This window comes from Lactuca serriola, chromosome 2 (genome assembly GCF_051521515.1).
Source record: "Lactuca serriola cultivar US96UC23 chromosome 2, Lser_US96UC23_V15, whole genome shotgun sequence".
Lineage (NCBI taxonomy): Eukaryota > Viridiplantae > Streptophyta > Magnoliopsida > Asterales > Asteraceae > Lactuca > Lactuca serriola.
Genome location: NC_136409.1, coordinates 188,368,700 through 188,386,553, shown reverse-complemented (window position 1 = coordinate 188,386,553; position 17,854 = coordinate 188,368,700). Strand labels below are relative to the sequence as shown.

Genomic DNA, 17,854 nt, shown 5'->3' with positions numbered 1-17,854 from the left:
ATTGAAATCTTACTAAGCATTCCAAAACCTAAATTCAGACGCCCACAAGCCCATTTACTAACCGATTGGTTCACCCAAAATTGACCACATCAACGGGTGATCGTTATCCACCTAATAAGTACTATTCTTTCGGTTACTTTTATTGTTTGACTTTTGACTTTTTGAAAGATGAGTTAGGTAATGATTGGATCATATCAAATACTATTAATTGAAAGAATATAACCCGTAGTTTTGGATATCTATATTCCATTTTATTTGGTTTTGGACCAAACTTTTTGTTTGCTTCTACATTTAAGTTATTTATTCTTAATTTTAATTTGACCAAAACAAGTACAAATAACACACGACTCATTTAACATCTAACTTTTACAAGGTTAAATCACAGCTGACGAATAAAGGTGTAGTGGCTAGTGACTAGCAAGCAATAATACATCACGAGTTACAAAAGAAACTTTAAAACAATTATATGAAAATAAATCAATTTGAATTATAACTTAATAATAAGATTTCAATATGTAAAATAAAAAATTTGGTTAAAAAGAAAGACAAATCACACAATTTATAAATCATTTTGGAAGTTTAATGGTTGAAACGTAGAATTTTATTTAGGAGGTTCAGAGTTCAAACCTAACACACCCCAAATATTGTTAGTATTCTTTACGAGACATTTGGACGAATTGACATGGGCTACTTTACCCTTTTTTAAATCACTTAAAAGTATATATAAATGTGTACATCCATAAAGATCGAGACTATATTTAAGGTCTAAATGCTAACAAGAACAATGTTATGCTCTAACTTTTCCTATCTTATTAATACAATGTACTATGAAAAATCTATCTAATTATAACCCGCCTATTTTGGCACATATATCTTGAGTTTTAAAATTGTCATAATCCTATCTCTTATAAAAAGTCACCTTTCAAACCCATGATAATTCAAAAAAAAAAAAAAAATCATATACGAAAGATCAGGAAAGCAAGTAGAATATTTAACTTCATAAATATTCATATTTTGACAGAAGAGTGGAAACCCTACACTACATTCTAAGCTAGAAAACAAGATATAACCCGAACTACAGAGGTTTGAACTTGGAAAAATGCAGCTACACCTCTGTCTATTTATCCATATCAATACCAAAAGAAAACCTTCATAAGCACATTCAAAAGAAACTACCTTTATTTTCACACTTGACTTAATTACGTGCTTCCATGGGCTTTGTAGCTGGTTTGCGATTTAGGTAACGAATAACTGCATCCTCAACCCTACACATTTACCAAAAGATAATTCCATTATATTTTAAACCCATCACATCAGTGAAAATTAACACACACACACACACACACACACTACATACAAGAATAGCAATGTACAATGCTTGTAATCAAAAGAAATAATAATATAATGCTATAATAAACATTAACCTCACTAAAACAAAGATGGTTAAATTACCAGGGTTGGTTATAGAAATCAGCCCGATGCTCTTTTTCATCACTACGACTTACTTCCCCTGCAAGAAACTTGAGATCTTTGCCTTGAGATTCAATCAAAGCATCAATAAATTCAACGGGTGATTGACTAAACCCAAGAAAAAAAGCTCGTCTTTTTCGATGCTCGTTTATCTTTCGTACTGTTGAACATATTGCTTCATTACAAGCTTCAATCTCTTTGGTTTTCTCAGTGTTAGCCAACAAAGCATTCAATTCCTTTTGTACTGGAAAAGGGACATCCACCACCACATCATAACATGCATTTCCAGCTGGATTGTTTCCTGATAGCTTGATTTTATGTTCCAAATGTATAGGTTGTGGTGGGGATAGATGGGTTGAAATCTTCTGTGAGACATTGGAAAATTTCATTTTTTCTTCCCCGAATATTTTTTGAAGGGGTAGATCACAATTAAAATAGGAAGGGGAATCTGCATCCTGTAACTTTCTAGCCTTGACATATTGCCATATTGCAGCTATAATTCTTGATCGGGTATCAACTTCAATTCCAAGAATTTCCATTAGAGGATCCGAAAGCTTAAATTTTTCAGGTGTGTAATTCATTTCCAAACGTATATTCACCATGAACTCTTTATCGCCTTTTCTCTTGACTTCAAACCCTTCATGAGGTGTTGGTGTTCTAGAACTATCCCACACTATCATATGGTTATCAGGATACAGTCTTTGGTCCAATGAAATAGTAACTCTTTTGAAGAAAGATGAAAACTTTGGGTAAATGGGGTTTGGCTTTGAAATCAATCCAGCTTGATCAGGATCCATTCCCTCTTCCAATATTCTCCCTATTATCTTCATTGTCCACGTAGGCTGCTCAGTGTGTGGCTTATTGGGAACTGTATGAATTTGATTAGAGAATGTGTTAAAAACATAGATTCGAAGGGTTTTCTGAATGCAAGGTGGGTTTTTGATCGCTTCTTGAATGTCTATCTTCTTTCTCATTAAAGCAGCATCAACACGCGACTCAAACTCAAGAAGCTGCGTGTATAGAGCAGATTGTGGGAGAATTGCTGCCACTCTTTCTTGTAACTGTTTCCCTGAAAGTTTCTGCTTCTTTTTGTTACGAGGGGCTGGTGTAATTTCCATGGTCCTCATGGGAGAAATGGAATTAGGATTTGACACTCCAGGTGGCCTTCCGATTTGTTTTTGAGGCAGTCGTTTTGTGCTTGCAATGGCTGATGGAAAAGAGGGTGAATTAGTAGCCAAAGATCCATGGGATTGGCTAGGTGCTAGCCCTTGAGCTTGGAGCTGGGCTTGGAATTGGGCATGGTTGGCCTGAGCTTGAGCAGCAGCTTTAGCCTGAACTTTTGACTGGGCTTGAGCAATGGCTTGGGCATGGGTCGCAGCGAACTGGGAAACCTGAAATTGATTCGTGAAGGGAGATCCAGAGGGTCGTTGAGTTTGGGACTGTGTATGCGACTGTAGATGCGCAGTAGGGTTTGGTGGTATAGAATGTCCAAAAGGAGAGTTCTTTAGCGGATTATTGTTGTTCGCAGACATACTTCACACAGACTGTAGCCCTAATTCTTACAATGCTGGCTCAAAATGCATGAAAAACCTAGATTGCAAGCCAGGAACGGAATTTCAGAATGCGCATGCAATGCTAAAATTAGGTTAAAACCATCACCATAAATTGATACAAAAACTTACCTAAACAAGAGAGAACAGTTGACGTATGAAATACAAAATAGGAAATTTGAGCAAAAATATTTATGGTGCAAAAAGATCACGTGAAACTTGGGAGAATATCATACAAAATTCAACCATGAAAATGCATATAAGATCTGCTAGTCATGCTTACATGTTGAAGGCGCGGAGCCCTTCGTAGCTCCTGTAGTAGCCAGATTTTAGTTTCGATATCGAGCGTCAAGGTGCAGAGTTTTGTGGCTTCTTTTGCTTCTCGCCCTTTCGCTTCCTTCTCGAGTCTGGAGACTAGTATTTTGAATTGGGTGACGAACCTATTATTTATTTTTATTTTTTACCTTGTAGCTTTTATCGGGCTGTTTATATGTTTTTACTGGGCTGTAAGGCATTGGGTCGTCATATTCATTCTTAGATACTATAATTATAATTAAAAGAGAAAGTTATTTAAAAGGATAATATATTTTTTGATTTGTATATATTTAGTCTTTGAGTTTTTTTTCGTTCATATTTATCCTTTCAACTTGTTAAACTGTACACATTTAGTCTTTATGATCGGCTACTCCAAGTTAGCCGGTAAAAATGACTTAATAGGGTAATATATTTATCACTTTGTACACATTTAGTCATTCATATTTTTATACACATTTAGTCTTTAATATTTTTTTATTGCAAAATAAGTCATTTTTGTTTTTTTATCCATTCAGTACTTATGAATGATTTCTTTAGGTTTTTTCTCACGACATCTTATGTGGGATAGCCATATGGTAGTAGGATAGTTTCAAGTGGTCCTGCTATATGTTGTAGGCCAAGATACCTGGTGCAGGCTGGCTATAAATTGTAGGCACGAAGACTCGAGAAGAGCGGTTGGATTAAGGCATCATGCCAACAAACCCTAGGTATTCCAGTCCGACGACTGATTGGACCTGTTGCATGTTGACATTCTAGCCCGATGACTAATTGGGCCAAGGTATACCAATCTAATGAGTGTGGGTCCGTTATGCATGATAATACGTTTGTTGTGTTGGGTATTTTGGGGAAAACTCACTAAAATTTGTGCTTACACAGTTGTTTATGTTTTCAGGTTCTATCGTTGGTCGTGGGTAGGCGAATGCATGACTGTACACACTCATCACATTATTGAGGATTACGCATTTCTTATATTACTCAGATTTTCGATAAATGTATTTTAAAATAAACGTTTTTTCTTAATAATGGATTTATAATTAAGGAGTTTTGTCTTATTTAAAAATGAAATTTTTTGGTTGTGAAAATGAGACATTAAACATAAACATCAATAGTCTCACTGAAACGACCCAAAAATACGACCCAAAAATTTTTGTTTTTAATATAATCAAAACTGCAATCAGAGCATCATATAATAAAACCATACGTGATGTATTCCAAAACATAATAAAATACTGTGCGGAAAAACTATATCATACTACATCAGATCAAACATCTAAATCAATCCCAGGCTAAAGCTGAGGCGGTAGTGTGTGCGATGCCGTCATCCAGAGCTCTTCCCTTTGCTTGCGGAAGTACCTGAAACCAAAACTGAAACTGTAAGCACGAAGCTTAGTGAGCTCCCCCAAATTACCACATACCATACAATAATATATATCAAGCACATACGGGGCCTTGCCCCCTCCATCGGACCGAAGTCCGAAGCTGACTGACCGGGACCTTATCCCCTACATCGGACCGAAGTCCGAAGCTGACATCGGACCGAAGTCCGAAGCTAACTGGGACCTTGTCCCCTACATCGAACCGAAGTCCGAAGCTGACATCGGGCCGAAGTCCGAAGCTAACCGGGACCTTGTCCCCTACATCGAACCGAAGTCCGAAGCTGGCATCGGACCGAAGTCCAAAGCTGACTGATCATAGCATAACATATCACTAACATGAACACACATAACCTTGTCTGAGCCACAAAGGCATCAAACATGCTAACTACTGCATCGGATAACATTCGGATACTACTGCTAGCTAAACGGGCCGGCATGGTGGCCTTAGACCCGTTCCTACTGAAAAGGGAACTCACCTCGTAAACTGGCGGCTGAGTGTGTGTGTCTGAAAGCTACCGGCTGCTGCTTCCGAAACTCCTCGGCTACAAGTCCATGAACACACTCAATCAAATACTAAACACTGCACTTGGGGTAAAACGACTCTTTTACCCTTGGTCAAAGTCAACTTACTGATGGGGCTGACTCGCCGAGTTGGGCCACCCAACTCGCCGAGTCCTACTCTCACTTCTCAACTCTACATGCTGTTACTCGTCGAGTGTGGCATCGACTCGACGAGTACCCTCTTGATCCAAGAACTCAGATGATCTTCATCCGACTCGCCGAGTCAGATGAACAGACTCGACGAGTTGTTCTTAATCCCCAAGAAGATTGCCTTGGACTCGCCGAGTTGTATGAACAACTCGCCGAGTCCCTCCATTACTGAGTCCACTCATAACTCGCTGAGTCCACTCCCTAACTCACCTCGTAAACTCGACACTGAAGAAACTGAAGAATTCGGGACTCGCGACATGACTCGTCGAGTCGTTCTTCCGACTCGCCGAGTCGCCGCCATGCAACATATTTTTACTCGATTTCTCTTGAATCCAACGCATGCAAATGATAGATCTAGGTCCATTAAGCTGTCTTACCACGTAAAGTTTCCAACTTTACGTGCACAACCACATGAAAGAGGGAAATAAGGCTAAAATATGCATAATAAGGGTAGATCCATGGCTTATAAGCAATGCAACCCCAAAAAGACAGTGGATCTGGACTCTTCAACACCCCAACACTCAGATCCAAAGGTATTTTGGCTTAATAACACAATCAACCAAACATAAAGCTTGGAACAAGCATCAAATAGCCCTTAAAAGAGCTCTAATGGAAGTTTAAGCATAAAACCAGAAGAGAACTCCGAAAATACCTGAATAAGTTCACACTTGACCTTGGATCTTGGCACTAGAACTCGTTTCCTTGCTTCCTTCTTCTTCTCCTTCTTCACCCCTTCACAAAATGGAACAAGATCACATATAAGCTCACAAGAGGAAGGTTTAGGGTTTCTCACAGTGCTCTAAGGGGGAAAGTGACGAGATGGAGGCTATAATGGGGTTTAAATAGTGAGCAAGAACCCGGGAGTTAGGGTTTCACCCAGACGGATGGACTCGCCGAGTCCAGGATATGGACTCGCCGAGTCCCCGGCTCACGCGTGCTCTCAGCCGCGACCCCACTCGGCGAGTCAGGCTATGAACTCGCCGAGTTCCTCTTGCAAAACTCACAACAATTACCAATAAATTAACATACCGGGAACGGGTCGTTACAATTCTCCCCCACTTGACTCAGACTTCGTCCTCGAAGTCTGCTACGGCTGGATCTGCAAATAACTCAGGGTAGTGCTCTCTCATCTCCTCCTCAGCCTCCCACGTCCACTCAGACCCCTTCCGGTGCTGCCACTGCACCTTTACTAACTGAATTTCCTTGTTCCTCAATGTCTTGGTTTTCCGGTCCAAAATCGCGACCGGTTTCTCAATATAATTCAGGCTACTATTAACCTGAATATCCTCTAGGGGAACAACTGCTGATTCATCCACCAAACACTTCCTCAACTGAGACACATGGAAAGTGTTGTGGATCTGACTAAGCTCTTCAGGAAGATCTAATCGATAAGCAACCCGACCCACCCGGGCCAAAACCCTGAAAGGACCAATAAATCTGGGGCCCAATTTGCCCCTCTTCCGGAACCTGATGACACCTTTCCAAGGTGAGACTTTCAGAAGAACCATGTCTCCCACCTGGAACTCCAAGTCTGAACGCCTCCTGTCGGCGTAGCTCTTCTGCCGACTCTGCGCAGTCTGCAGTCTACTACGGACCTGCTGGATCAGTTCCGTCGTCTTGAGCACCACTTCGGTGCTCCCTATGACCCGCTGACCGACCTCGCCCCAACAAATCGGGGTCCTGCACTTCCTGCCATATAACATCTCAAAAGGAGGTCGATCAATGCTCGCATGATAGCTGTTGTTATACGAGAATTCCGCTAAGGGAAGATACGTATCCCAACAGCCCCCAAAATCCAGAACACATGCCCTAAGCATGTCCTCGAGAGTCTGAATTGTCCTCTCACTCTGCCCGTCAGTCTGAGGATGGAAAGCGGTGCTGAAATGGAGACGAGTACCCATCTCGTCGTGAAACCGCTTCCAGAATCTGGACGTGAAGCGAACATCTCGGTCCGACACTACCGATACCGGCACTCCATGACGTGCCACAATCTCTCGCACATAGATATCGGCTAACCTTTCCGCCGATATACTTTCCTGGATCGGAATAAAATGGGCACTCTTCGTCAACCGATCCACCACTACCCATATCGAATCTACTCCACGTGCGGTCCTGGGAAGTTTGGTGATAAAATCCATGGTGATGTCCTCCCATTTCCACACGGGAATATCCAACGGCTGCATCTTGCCGTGAGGTCTCTGGTGCTCCGCCTTGACCTTCCGGCAGGTCAAGCACCTCTCAACGTACCAAGCGACGTCCCGCTTCATGCAGGGCCACCAATAATCAGGTCGAAGATCTCGATACATCTTCGTCGCCCCTGGATGGATAGAAAATCGAGACTTATGAGCCTCGTCCATCAATACCTGCCGTACCCCACCCCAGTACGGTACCCACACCCTCCCATGAAGCGTCATCAAACCCCGACTGTCGTAGTCGAACGAAGCTACTCGACCCACTATCCTCTCGCACCTCTGCCTCTCCTCCTTGAGACCCTCCATCTGAGCCTCCTTAATCCGTTCCAACAAAGGAGTGATTACCGTCATCCTCATACACAAATCCCGGATGGGGGCCGCCGACACCTTGCGGCTCAGGGCATCGGCCACCACGTTGGCCTTCCCTGGATGATACAGGATCTCACAGTCATAGTCCTTCAGCACGTCCAACCATCTCCTCTGTCTCATATTCAAACTCGGCTGATCCATAAGGTATCGCAAACTCTTGTGGTCCGTGTAGATAGTACAGCGGACCCCATACAGGTAATGCCTCCAAATCTTGAGGGCAAATACAACTGCCCCCAGCTCCAAGTCGTGGGTAGGATAATTAGCCTCGTGAGGCTTCAACTGTCTCGAAGCATAAGCCACCACATGGCCTCGCTGCATCAACACTGCTCCCATACCTGTGATCGAAGCATCACAATAGACCACGAAATCCTCAACACCCTCTGGCAAGGTAAGGATCGGAGCCTCGCACAATCTTTGCCTGAGAGTCTCGAACGCCGCCTGCTGCTCAGGCCCCCAACGAAAAACTACCGACTTCTTGGTCAGTCGGGTGAGCGGCACTGCTATCTTGGAGAAATCCTGAATAAATCTCCGATAATACCCTGCCAGCCCTAGGAAGCTCCGAATCTCAGATGGAGACTTCGGGACCTCCCACTGCATCACGGCCTCTATCTTGGCCGGATCTACCAGAATACCCTTCTGATTAACGAGATGCCCAAGAAACTGCACCTCGCGTAACCAGAACTCGCACTTGGAGAACTTAGCGAACAGTCTCTCCCTCCTCAAAGTCTCCAGCACCTCCCGCAGGTGCTCCTCGTGCTGCTCCTGCGTCTTGGAATACACCAAGATGTCATCGATGAACACTATCACTGACCGATCCAGCATCGGTCTACACACGCGGTTCATGAGATCCATGAACGCGGCTGGGGCATTGGTGAGCCCAAATGGCATCACCACAAACTCATAATGACCATACCGGGTCCTGAAAGCAGTCTTCTGTACATCCTCATCCCTGACCCGCATCTGATGATATCCGGAGCGTAGATCGATCTTGGAGAACCAAGACGCTCCCTGAAGCTGATCAAACAAATCATCTATCCTCGGGAGTGGGTAACGGTTCTTCACCGTTACCTTATTCAGCTCCCGATAATCAATACACATACGATGCGACCCGTCTTTCTTCCTCACAAATAGGATCGGCGCTCCCCAAGGCGAACTGCTTGGTCGAATGAAACCCTTGTCTAACAGCTCCTGAAGCTGTGCGGACAACTCCTGCATCTCAGGGGGAGCAAGTCGATATGGTGCTTTGGCTATCGGAGCCGCACCAGGAACCAGGTCAATCCTGAACTCAACCTGCCTCTCAGGAGGTATCCCCGGCAAATCCTCGGGAAACACATCCGGGTACTCTCGAACAATAGGGACATCATCGATCGTCGTCTTGTCCTCATCCCGGGCATCCAAGACGTAGGCTACGTAACCGGCGCAACCCTGCTGAACGTAGCGCCTCGCCCTAGCGGCGGAACAAAAGGTCGGTCCTCGCTGTGGCCTCTCGCCCTGAATCACCAACTCTCCCCCACTGGGAGTGCGAACCCTCACTAACTGAAGCTCGCAATCAATCACCGCCCCATTGGGGCTTAGCCAATCCATACCCAAAATAACCTTATTCCCTCGCAGAGGAATAGGTACCAAATCCACTGAAAACCGCTCATCAAATAACTGAAGAGAACACCCTCTGTGCACTCTGCCGACCCTCACGGTCCTATCATCCGCTATCTCAACCTCTAATGGACAATCCAGCTCCCCTGGAGCTCTACTGAACCTCTTGCTAAGCGCAAGAGATACGAATGATCGGGTAGCCCCCGAATCGAATAATACCAAAGCAGAAATGCCGTTCACAGAGAACGACCCTGAATAAAAACATACAACCATAAGCAACATTTAATCAATAAGAATAAAGAGATAAAAGGGAAGATACATACCCGTCACCACATCAGGAGCCGCTCGCGCCTCCTCTGCTGTCATCTGAAACGCCCTACTCTTCGCCACTGGCGCATCAGCTCGGCCCTGCCGGCCGTCTGTAATCCTCAAGGTAACAGGGGCAGGTGCAGCCACCTTCCCTGCTGAAGCTAAACTCGGACACTGGGACTTTTTATGTCCCCTCTGGTTGCACTGAAAGCAAATCAGGTCTGACGCAGCAACGACAGCAGCAGGAGCCGTACAATCCCTACTCAAATGTCCAACCCGACCGCACTTGAAGCAGCCGGAACTCCCTGCCTTGCACGCTCCCTCGTGCATCTTCCCACACCTACCACATCGACCGTAGCTCGGCTGTCCCCTGGACCTATGATCCGAAACCCTGGGCTTTTTGCCCGAACCACCCGAACCCGAAACCGCCTCCGGTTTCCTCTTCTTCTCCATCTCGAGATCAATCTCCCTCTCCCGAGCTCTAGCAATCATGTCGTCCAGTGTTTTGCAACTGGACCGGCTCACAAACATACGAATGTCGCTCCGCAACATCTCGTGATAACGGGCCTTCTTCATCTCCTCGTCTGCTGCATACTGAGGAACAAGAAGGGCTCGCTCCCTGAACTTGGCGGTGATCTCCGCCACTGTCTCGGTAGTCTGGGTCAGATCCTGGAACTCCCTGGCTAACTGTTGCACCTCAATGACCGGTGCGAACTCCGCTCTGAACCTGGTAGAAAAATCAGCCCAGGTCATGGCATCCAATGCCGCATCATCCCCGATGGTATGCCCTACCTCCTCCCACCAGTCACGTGCCCTGTCCTTCAGGAGACAGGACGCCAATCTGACCTTGTCCCCCTCGGGACATCTGCTAGAACGGAATGCGTTGGCCACATCCGCCAACCACCTGGTACTCGCTATGGGGTCCCGTGCCCCGTGATAGTCCGGGGCTCCACATGCCCTGAACTCCCTGAAGGTAAGGGTGCGCGACCCCATCATGGCCGCCACCTCGGCACGGAAGGTGCCCAGTCTCTCATCCATCAACTCTAGAATCCCCTCCTTGATCGAACCGAAGATCACAGGAGTCTGCTCTAAAATGATGCGCGTAATCTCCGAAGAAAGAAACTCTCGGGTCTGCTCATCCATGCGCTCATCCCCTGAGCTTGAACCTGATCCCTCCCCGGCACCTCCGCTGCCGGCTGCTGGCCTCGAACGCAAAACCACCATTCTGAAACACATCACAATCACATCAGAAAACAGAAATATCTTGAGGGATCATTGATACTACAACTAGCTTCCTGGTCTTGTCTCAGCCTCTCTTGATTCGAGTACGGATCCTCTGCTTCCAGTAGTACGGGCCCATACTACCTTCCACATCTATCCGTACTTTCTTCAAGAACTGCCCTGACTCCACCAAGTCGCTTCTACTACTACTGATCTCTGCTACTTTCATCCTAGGCTTGCCCCAGGGAAACCTCAGACTTAACTCAATTAGTCCTCAGCTGCTGCAGGTCTCCTTATAATGCTAATTAACCATCACCTGAACACCATCACATGTGACGAAGATCAGATAATTCTTCAAGTAAAAGACCCGTCCCTATAACGGTTGGACTCAAACAAGAGCTGCGCAATAGGGTCAGTTCCAGCACTCTGGGATTATTCAACCCTGATCACATGTGGTGTACCGTGTTCACCTAATGGCTAACTTCCATCACTCAGAATTCCCACAAAGCACGAAGCAGGCAGCATTCGGATAAAGGGAACATACTCAGGCAAAACTATTCTCAAAATGAGAAACTGATCTAGCATACAGTGCTAAGCTCATACTATCAGGCATAACCTAAACAGGCTATCCTACTGCTGTCTACTCAATACTAGCATGCAATACTCATAAAGCTGTAACACATAAGGCAGGCACATAAGGCATCCTCCTAGATCCTTAGTCCTATACTAGCATGCTATTCAACTGAAACTGAAACTGAACAAATAACTTGTATGGATAATTTGGGAGTACTTACTTGAGCTCGGCTGACCGCATGCACACACCTCTATCTTGTTGAAAATTCTTCCTTCCTAAGTGCTTTCAAAAAATTTCTTTTTAGAAAACATTTTTACTTTTGGAAATCTTTTTATTTCCCCTTAGTTTGAGTTCAGATACACCCGGAAGTGTACCCGAATCCCTCAAACCAGGGCTCTGATACCAACTTGAAACGACCCAAAAATTTTTGTTTTTAATATAATCAAAACTGCAATCAGAGCATCATATAATAAAACCATACGTGATGTATTCCAAAACATAATAAAATACTGTGCGGAAAAACTATATCATACTACATCAGATCAAACATCTAAATCAATCCCAGGCTAAAGCTGAGGCGGTAGTGTGTGCGATGCCGTCATCCAGAGCTCTTCCCTTTGCTTGCGGAAGTACCTGAAACCAAAACTGAAACTGTAAGCACGAAGCTTAGTGAGCTCCCCCAAATTACCACATACCATACAATAATATATATCAAGCACATACGGGGCCTTGCCCCCTCCATCGGACCGAAGTCCGAAGCTGACTGACCGGGACCTTATCCCCTACATCGGACCGAAGTCCGAAGCTGACATCGGACCGAAGTCCGAAGCTAACTGGGACCTTGTCCCCTACATCGAACCGAAGTCCGAAGCTGACATCGGGCCGAAGTCCGAAGCTAACCGGGACCTTGTCCCCTACATCGAACCGAAGTCCGAAGCTGGCATCGGACCGAAGTCCAAAGCTGACTGATCATAGCATAACATATCACTAACATGAACACACATAACCTTGTCTGAGCCACAAAGGCATCAAACATGCTAACTACTGCATCGGATAACATTCGGATACTACTGCTAGCTAAACGGGCCGGCATGGTGGCCTTAGACCCGTTCCTACTGAAAAGGGAACTCACCTCGTAAACTGGCGGCTGAGTGTGTGTGTCTGAAAGCTACCGGCTGCTGCTTCCGAAACTCCTCGGCTACAAGTCCATGAACACACTCAATCAAATACTAAACACTGCACTTGGGGTAAAACGACTCTTTTACCCTTGGTCAAAGTCAACTTACTGATGGGGCTGACTCGCCGAGTTGGGCCACCCAACTCGCCGAGTCCTACTCTCACTTCTCAACTCTACATGCTGTTACTCGTCGAGTGTGGCATCGACTCGACGAGTACCCTCTTGATCCAAGAACTCAGATGATCTTCATCCGACTCGCCGAGTCAGATGAACAGACTCGACGAGTTGTTCTTAATCCCCAAGAAGATTGCCTTGGACTCGCCGAGTTGTATGAACAACTCGCCGAGTCCCTCCATTACTGAGTCCACTCATAACTCGCTGAGTCCACTCCCTAACTCACCTCGTAAACTCGACACTGAAGAAACTGAAGAATTCGGGACTCGCGACATGACTCGTCGAGTCGTTCTTCCGACTCGCCGAGTCGCCGCCATGCAACATATTTTTACTCGATTTCTCTTGAATCCAACGCATGCAAATGATAGATCTAGGTCCATTAAGCTGTCTTACCACATAAAGTTTCCAACTTTACGTGCACAACCACATGAAAGAGGGAAATAAGGCTAAAATATGCATAATAAGGGTAGATCCATGGCTTATAAGCAATGCAACCCCAAAAAGACAGTGGATCTGGACTCTTCAACACCCCAACACTCAGATCCAAAGGTATTTTGGCTTAATAACACAATCAACCAAACATAAAGCTTGGAACAAGCATCAAATAGCCCTTAAAAGAGCTCTAATGGAAGTTTAAGCATAAAACCAGAAGAGAACTCCGAAAATACCTGAATAAGTTCACACTTGACCTTGGATCTTGGCACTAGAACTCGTTTCCTTGCTTCCTTCTTCTTCTCCTTCTTCACCCCTTCACAAAATGGAACAAGATCACATATAAGCTCACAAGAGGAAGGTTTAGGGTTTCTCACAGTGCTCTAAGGGGGAAAGTGACGAGATGGAGGCTATAATGGGGTTTAAATAGTGAGCAAGAACCCGGGAGTTAGGGTTTCACCCAGACGGATGGACTCGCCGAGTCCAGGATATGGACTCGCCGAGTCCCCGGCTCACGCGTGCTCTCAGCCGCGACCCCACTCGGCGAGTCAGGCTATGAACTCGCCGAGTTCCTCTTGCAAAACTCACAACAATTACCAATAAATTAACATACCGGGAACGGGTCGTTACACTCACACACTTCATCAATGATTGTCCCACGTAAGATGTCGTGAAAAAACATAAAGAAAACATTCATAAGTATTGAATGTGTACAAAAACAAAAATGACTTATTTTGAAACAAAAAAATATTAAGGAATAAATGTGTACAAAAATATTAAGAATTAAATGTGTACAAGATGAAAAATATATTACCCTATTAAATTATTTTTCTTGGTTAACCTGGAGTAACCGGTCATAAGGACTGAATGTGTACAGTTCAACAAGTTGAAGGGGTAAATGTGGACGAAAAAAAACTCAGTGACCAAATATATACAAATCGAAAAATATATTACCTTTTTAAGTCATTATCCCATAACTAAAAACCTTTTATTTGTTTCTATAGAATCTCCCTTCTTATATGTCTTTTACAAAAAGATTTTTAACTCAATACATTTAAATAACAACTATCAAAACTAACCCTTTAATTTATGTTTCAAATTATTATAGAACTTCCTTGATTTATATATGTAAAAGTAAATAAAAGTTTGTAAAAAATTCAACATGACTAAATTAATTGATTAAAATTATATTCTTGTATAATTTGATAAAAAAAAAAAAAAAAAACAAGGACAAAATGCAATTAACAAGTAACAACACCACCCCTCAAATCCAAATATATTAGTTTTGTTTAATGGTATATTAAATTTAATAAATTAAAACAATTATATTTGTTGGTTCAAAAAAAATGAAAAAAAAACCTATTTTTATCAATTTTATTTTAAAAGACGTAAGTTAATGATAAAATAAAAGACAGATTAGTTAAAATAAAGCTTAAGTTTTATTTGATTATAAAAATTACATAAGTTAAAGCTCTTGTATATTAATTTTGAAACTATTTTTACTAAAATAAAACTTAAAAAAAAAATAAAATAAAATAAAAAATAGTACATACAACTTGGCAACTTTTAGTAGATAGTTTGTCAAGTGCTCTATGCATCTTAAATGCACTTCTGTACGCTTAAAGTTAAAACGTTAACCCATTATGCAGAATTGGGAAATAGCACCAAAATACAACCATGTTTGACTATAAAAAGTCAACTCGTACTTCTTATTTAGACACTAATCACACAACACCACTTCTCAAGCTACCATGACACAACAATTCATAATAAAATGACTCAACTGAATCCTGCCATTATCAAGTAGCTCCCAATTCGGCAACCCATCGGATCTCGGGTCCGGGTTACACGTATAAATAGCCATGGAGCTTCTGGATGACGAAACAGTCGAAGCCCCTATCACAAACAACTTATCGCCAAATGACTTAAACGCCACTCCCCAACCCCGATTATAATCCGCCCTCACAGGAACCAAACCCAACCGCTTCCAACTGTTACTACCCTTTAAGTAAACTTTCAACTGATTCGAAGAAGCTTCAATCGAATAAAGCTCGTTATTCACCACCGCAATTAATGGAGGAGAGTGGCAACTAAGGACAGGATTGTCTTTTAACATCTCTGGGATCAAAGTCCATTCGTTCTTTCCCTCGTCGAAAAACTCGCCGCATGTCAGCTCCTCATTCGCGTTCCTCCCACCAATAACATAAAACCTATCATCCATGTAACAACCGGAGCAAAGCTTCCGGGGTCTATTCATTCTCGGGAGTGGGGTCCACGAGCGGGTTTCCGGGTCGTACTTCTCAACCGTGTTATGGACGATCTGGGTTCCGCTCATGCCACCACCAACCACCGCAATCCCGCCTGCCACGTAAGCGGAGTTCCCGCAAGTGGCGGAGGCAAATAAGCATCTAGGGTAGATCATTGAAGGGCCTTTGTACCATTTGTTCATGGCTAATTCGTATCTCCAAATCATCAAACCTTCAAGTTCTCGACCCGATACGAGTAAATGGGTCCCAGCACATAGTGATTCTTTGTCTCCTGAAGCAAAACATATGTCAGATGGAAGAACGGGAAGCCTTCTGCGGGAACTAAACCCTTGATCGAAACCCCACCAGCAGTTCTCGCCGCTTGCGAGCATTAAAACTGATGGCTCGATGAAACCGATGTTTCTCCTGATTTTGAAAAGCTCGCCGGATTTTACTAAGCCTGCAAATCTTTTGTTGACGAAGGATATTTTCCAATATTCGGACCTTGGGAATCGGGCTAAGATTAAACCCTCTAACTCGTAACTCAGTGAAGGAATGTAAGTAGAGTAATCTGCATCCTGGGGTTTCTCCGATGAACTGGAAGCCGAATCGAGTCCGAGTTCAAGTGAGTTTTGATTATCTGGAACGTAGGATTCACCATCTTTTTCGTTATCTTGTTCGTCTGATTCTTCCGTCACCCTTTCCTTTCCTTTCGACATGATCTAATTGTTTGCTTTCTTTCCTTCAATTGGCAAGAGGAATAGAGTAATCGATGATTAATTAGGTTGATCAGGTACATAAAACTTAGAGAATAACCAATAAATTGACATAAAACGTGGTTATCTTTTAGAGAATCAAAGAGAAGCAATCATTTGAATAACGTTTGTTCAGTTATCAATGAATACAAGATCATATTTTGTTGTCATATAGGACATGTTTTGGGGAAATTATTTGAACAGAATCAAACTTCAGGAACAATAATTTAGAAAAAACAAAAAAGAAAAGTGGAAGAATATAAGTCAAGAGGAACAGTGAATGATATATGGAATATAATTACAGGGAACACGCACGTTGGGGATAACAAAAACAAAATAGCCATCGTTGAAACTAGTAGAGCAGCGAAAAGCTAAAAGCATCGAACTGAAAAAAAGAAAAAGAGGAACTTAATTCCCCATTATGAGCTACCATGATAACAAACCAAATTTTGAGAAGAAGAAGAATGCACGAACACTGTTTGGTATAAAGCCTCAAAGAAAAGAAATCGATATACTTAATTAGCTAGCTCTATACATAGCCACATGAAAAGGAAACATTAAATATAGAAAGAGAATAGATAGTACCAGAGACAGGAGTCGAAAAAGAAGAGTAATCAAAACGACTGAACAGGACACTCATAAGTCATAACCAATAAAGAAGAAAATGATGAGTTTGGAGTATATCTGCTTCAATCCACGTTAGAGAGAAGGGAGCGAAGCCATTAATGGGTTCTCGGAGAGATGAAGGTGATGATATAAGAGGATGGAGATGATGGGTTCGCCAATTGGAGTGCTTAAATTACTCTGCCCATTAAACAACAAAGAAAAGTGCCCAACCCCCACCCAAAAATAAAAACAAAAACCAAAAAAAACCTCAGGTCGAATCTGCTGTTGCCCAATCTCCCCCCTCCCCCCCCCCCCCCCCCCCCCCCCCAAAAAAAAAATATATATATATATATATATATATATATATATATATATATATATATATATATATATATATATATATATATATATAAAATAATAATAATAAAATAACAAAACAAAACAAAAACAAAAAAAAAAAAAAAAAAAAAAACCTACCGCAATCCTCTTTGACTTTTCTTCCATCCTCATCTTTCATATAATACAAATTTTACTTTGAGAAAAAAAAAAAAAAGATTAAATTTTATTTATCATATTTTTCAAAATTTAGCAAATGTGGTGCTATATGTATATACGAACTAGCACGTTTTGTAAAAAAGAAAAAAAAACATTGACATTTCGCAGAATACATGCAAAGGTGACTTCATGGGATATATGCGAAAGTTACGGTCTCATAAAGCCTCCAAACGTAAAGGATATCTGATCAAAAAATTTATTTAATATATATTGTATTAATTATAAATTA

At 42.8% G+C, this 17,854-nt stretch overlaps 2 protein-coding genes across 2 annotated transcripts; both read right to left on the bottom strand.

The window, feature by feature from the left end:
• Positions 1–961: 961 nt before the first annotated feature.
• LOC145087809 (SWIB/MDM2 domain superfamily protein) lies at positions 962–3,446 on the bottom strand. The gene is made up of 3 exons (XM_079025884.1): positions 3,304–3,446; positions 1,453–3,060; positions 962–1,265 (listed from the first exon to the last, which is right to left on the bottom strand). The coding sequence occupies exons 2-3, from the start codon at positions 3,000–3,002 to the stop codon at positions 1,196–1,198; spliced, it is 1,620 nt and encodes a 539-aa protein (XP_078882010.1). The 5' UTR covers positions 3,003–3,060; positions 3,304–3,446; the 3' UTR covers positions 962–1,195.
• Positions 3,447–15,072: 11,626 nt separating this feature from the next.
• Positions 15,073–17,298, bottom strand: LOC145087808 (Galactose oxidase/kelch repeat superfamily protein). The gene is made up of 2 exons (XM_079025883.1): positions 17,050–17,298; positions 15,073–16,451 (listed from the first exon to the last, which is right to left on the bottom strand). Exon 2 carries the CDS (start codon positions 16,426–16,428, stop codon positions 15,205–15,207), a length of 1,224 nt encoding a protein of 407 aa, XP_078882009.1. The 5' UTR covers positions 16,429–16,451; positions 17,050–17,298; the 3' UTR covers positions 15,073–15,204.
• Positions 17,299–17,854: the final 556 nt, after the last annotated feature.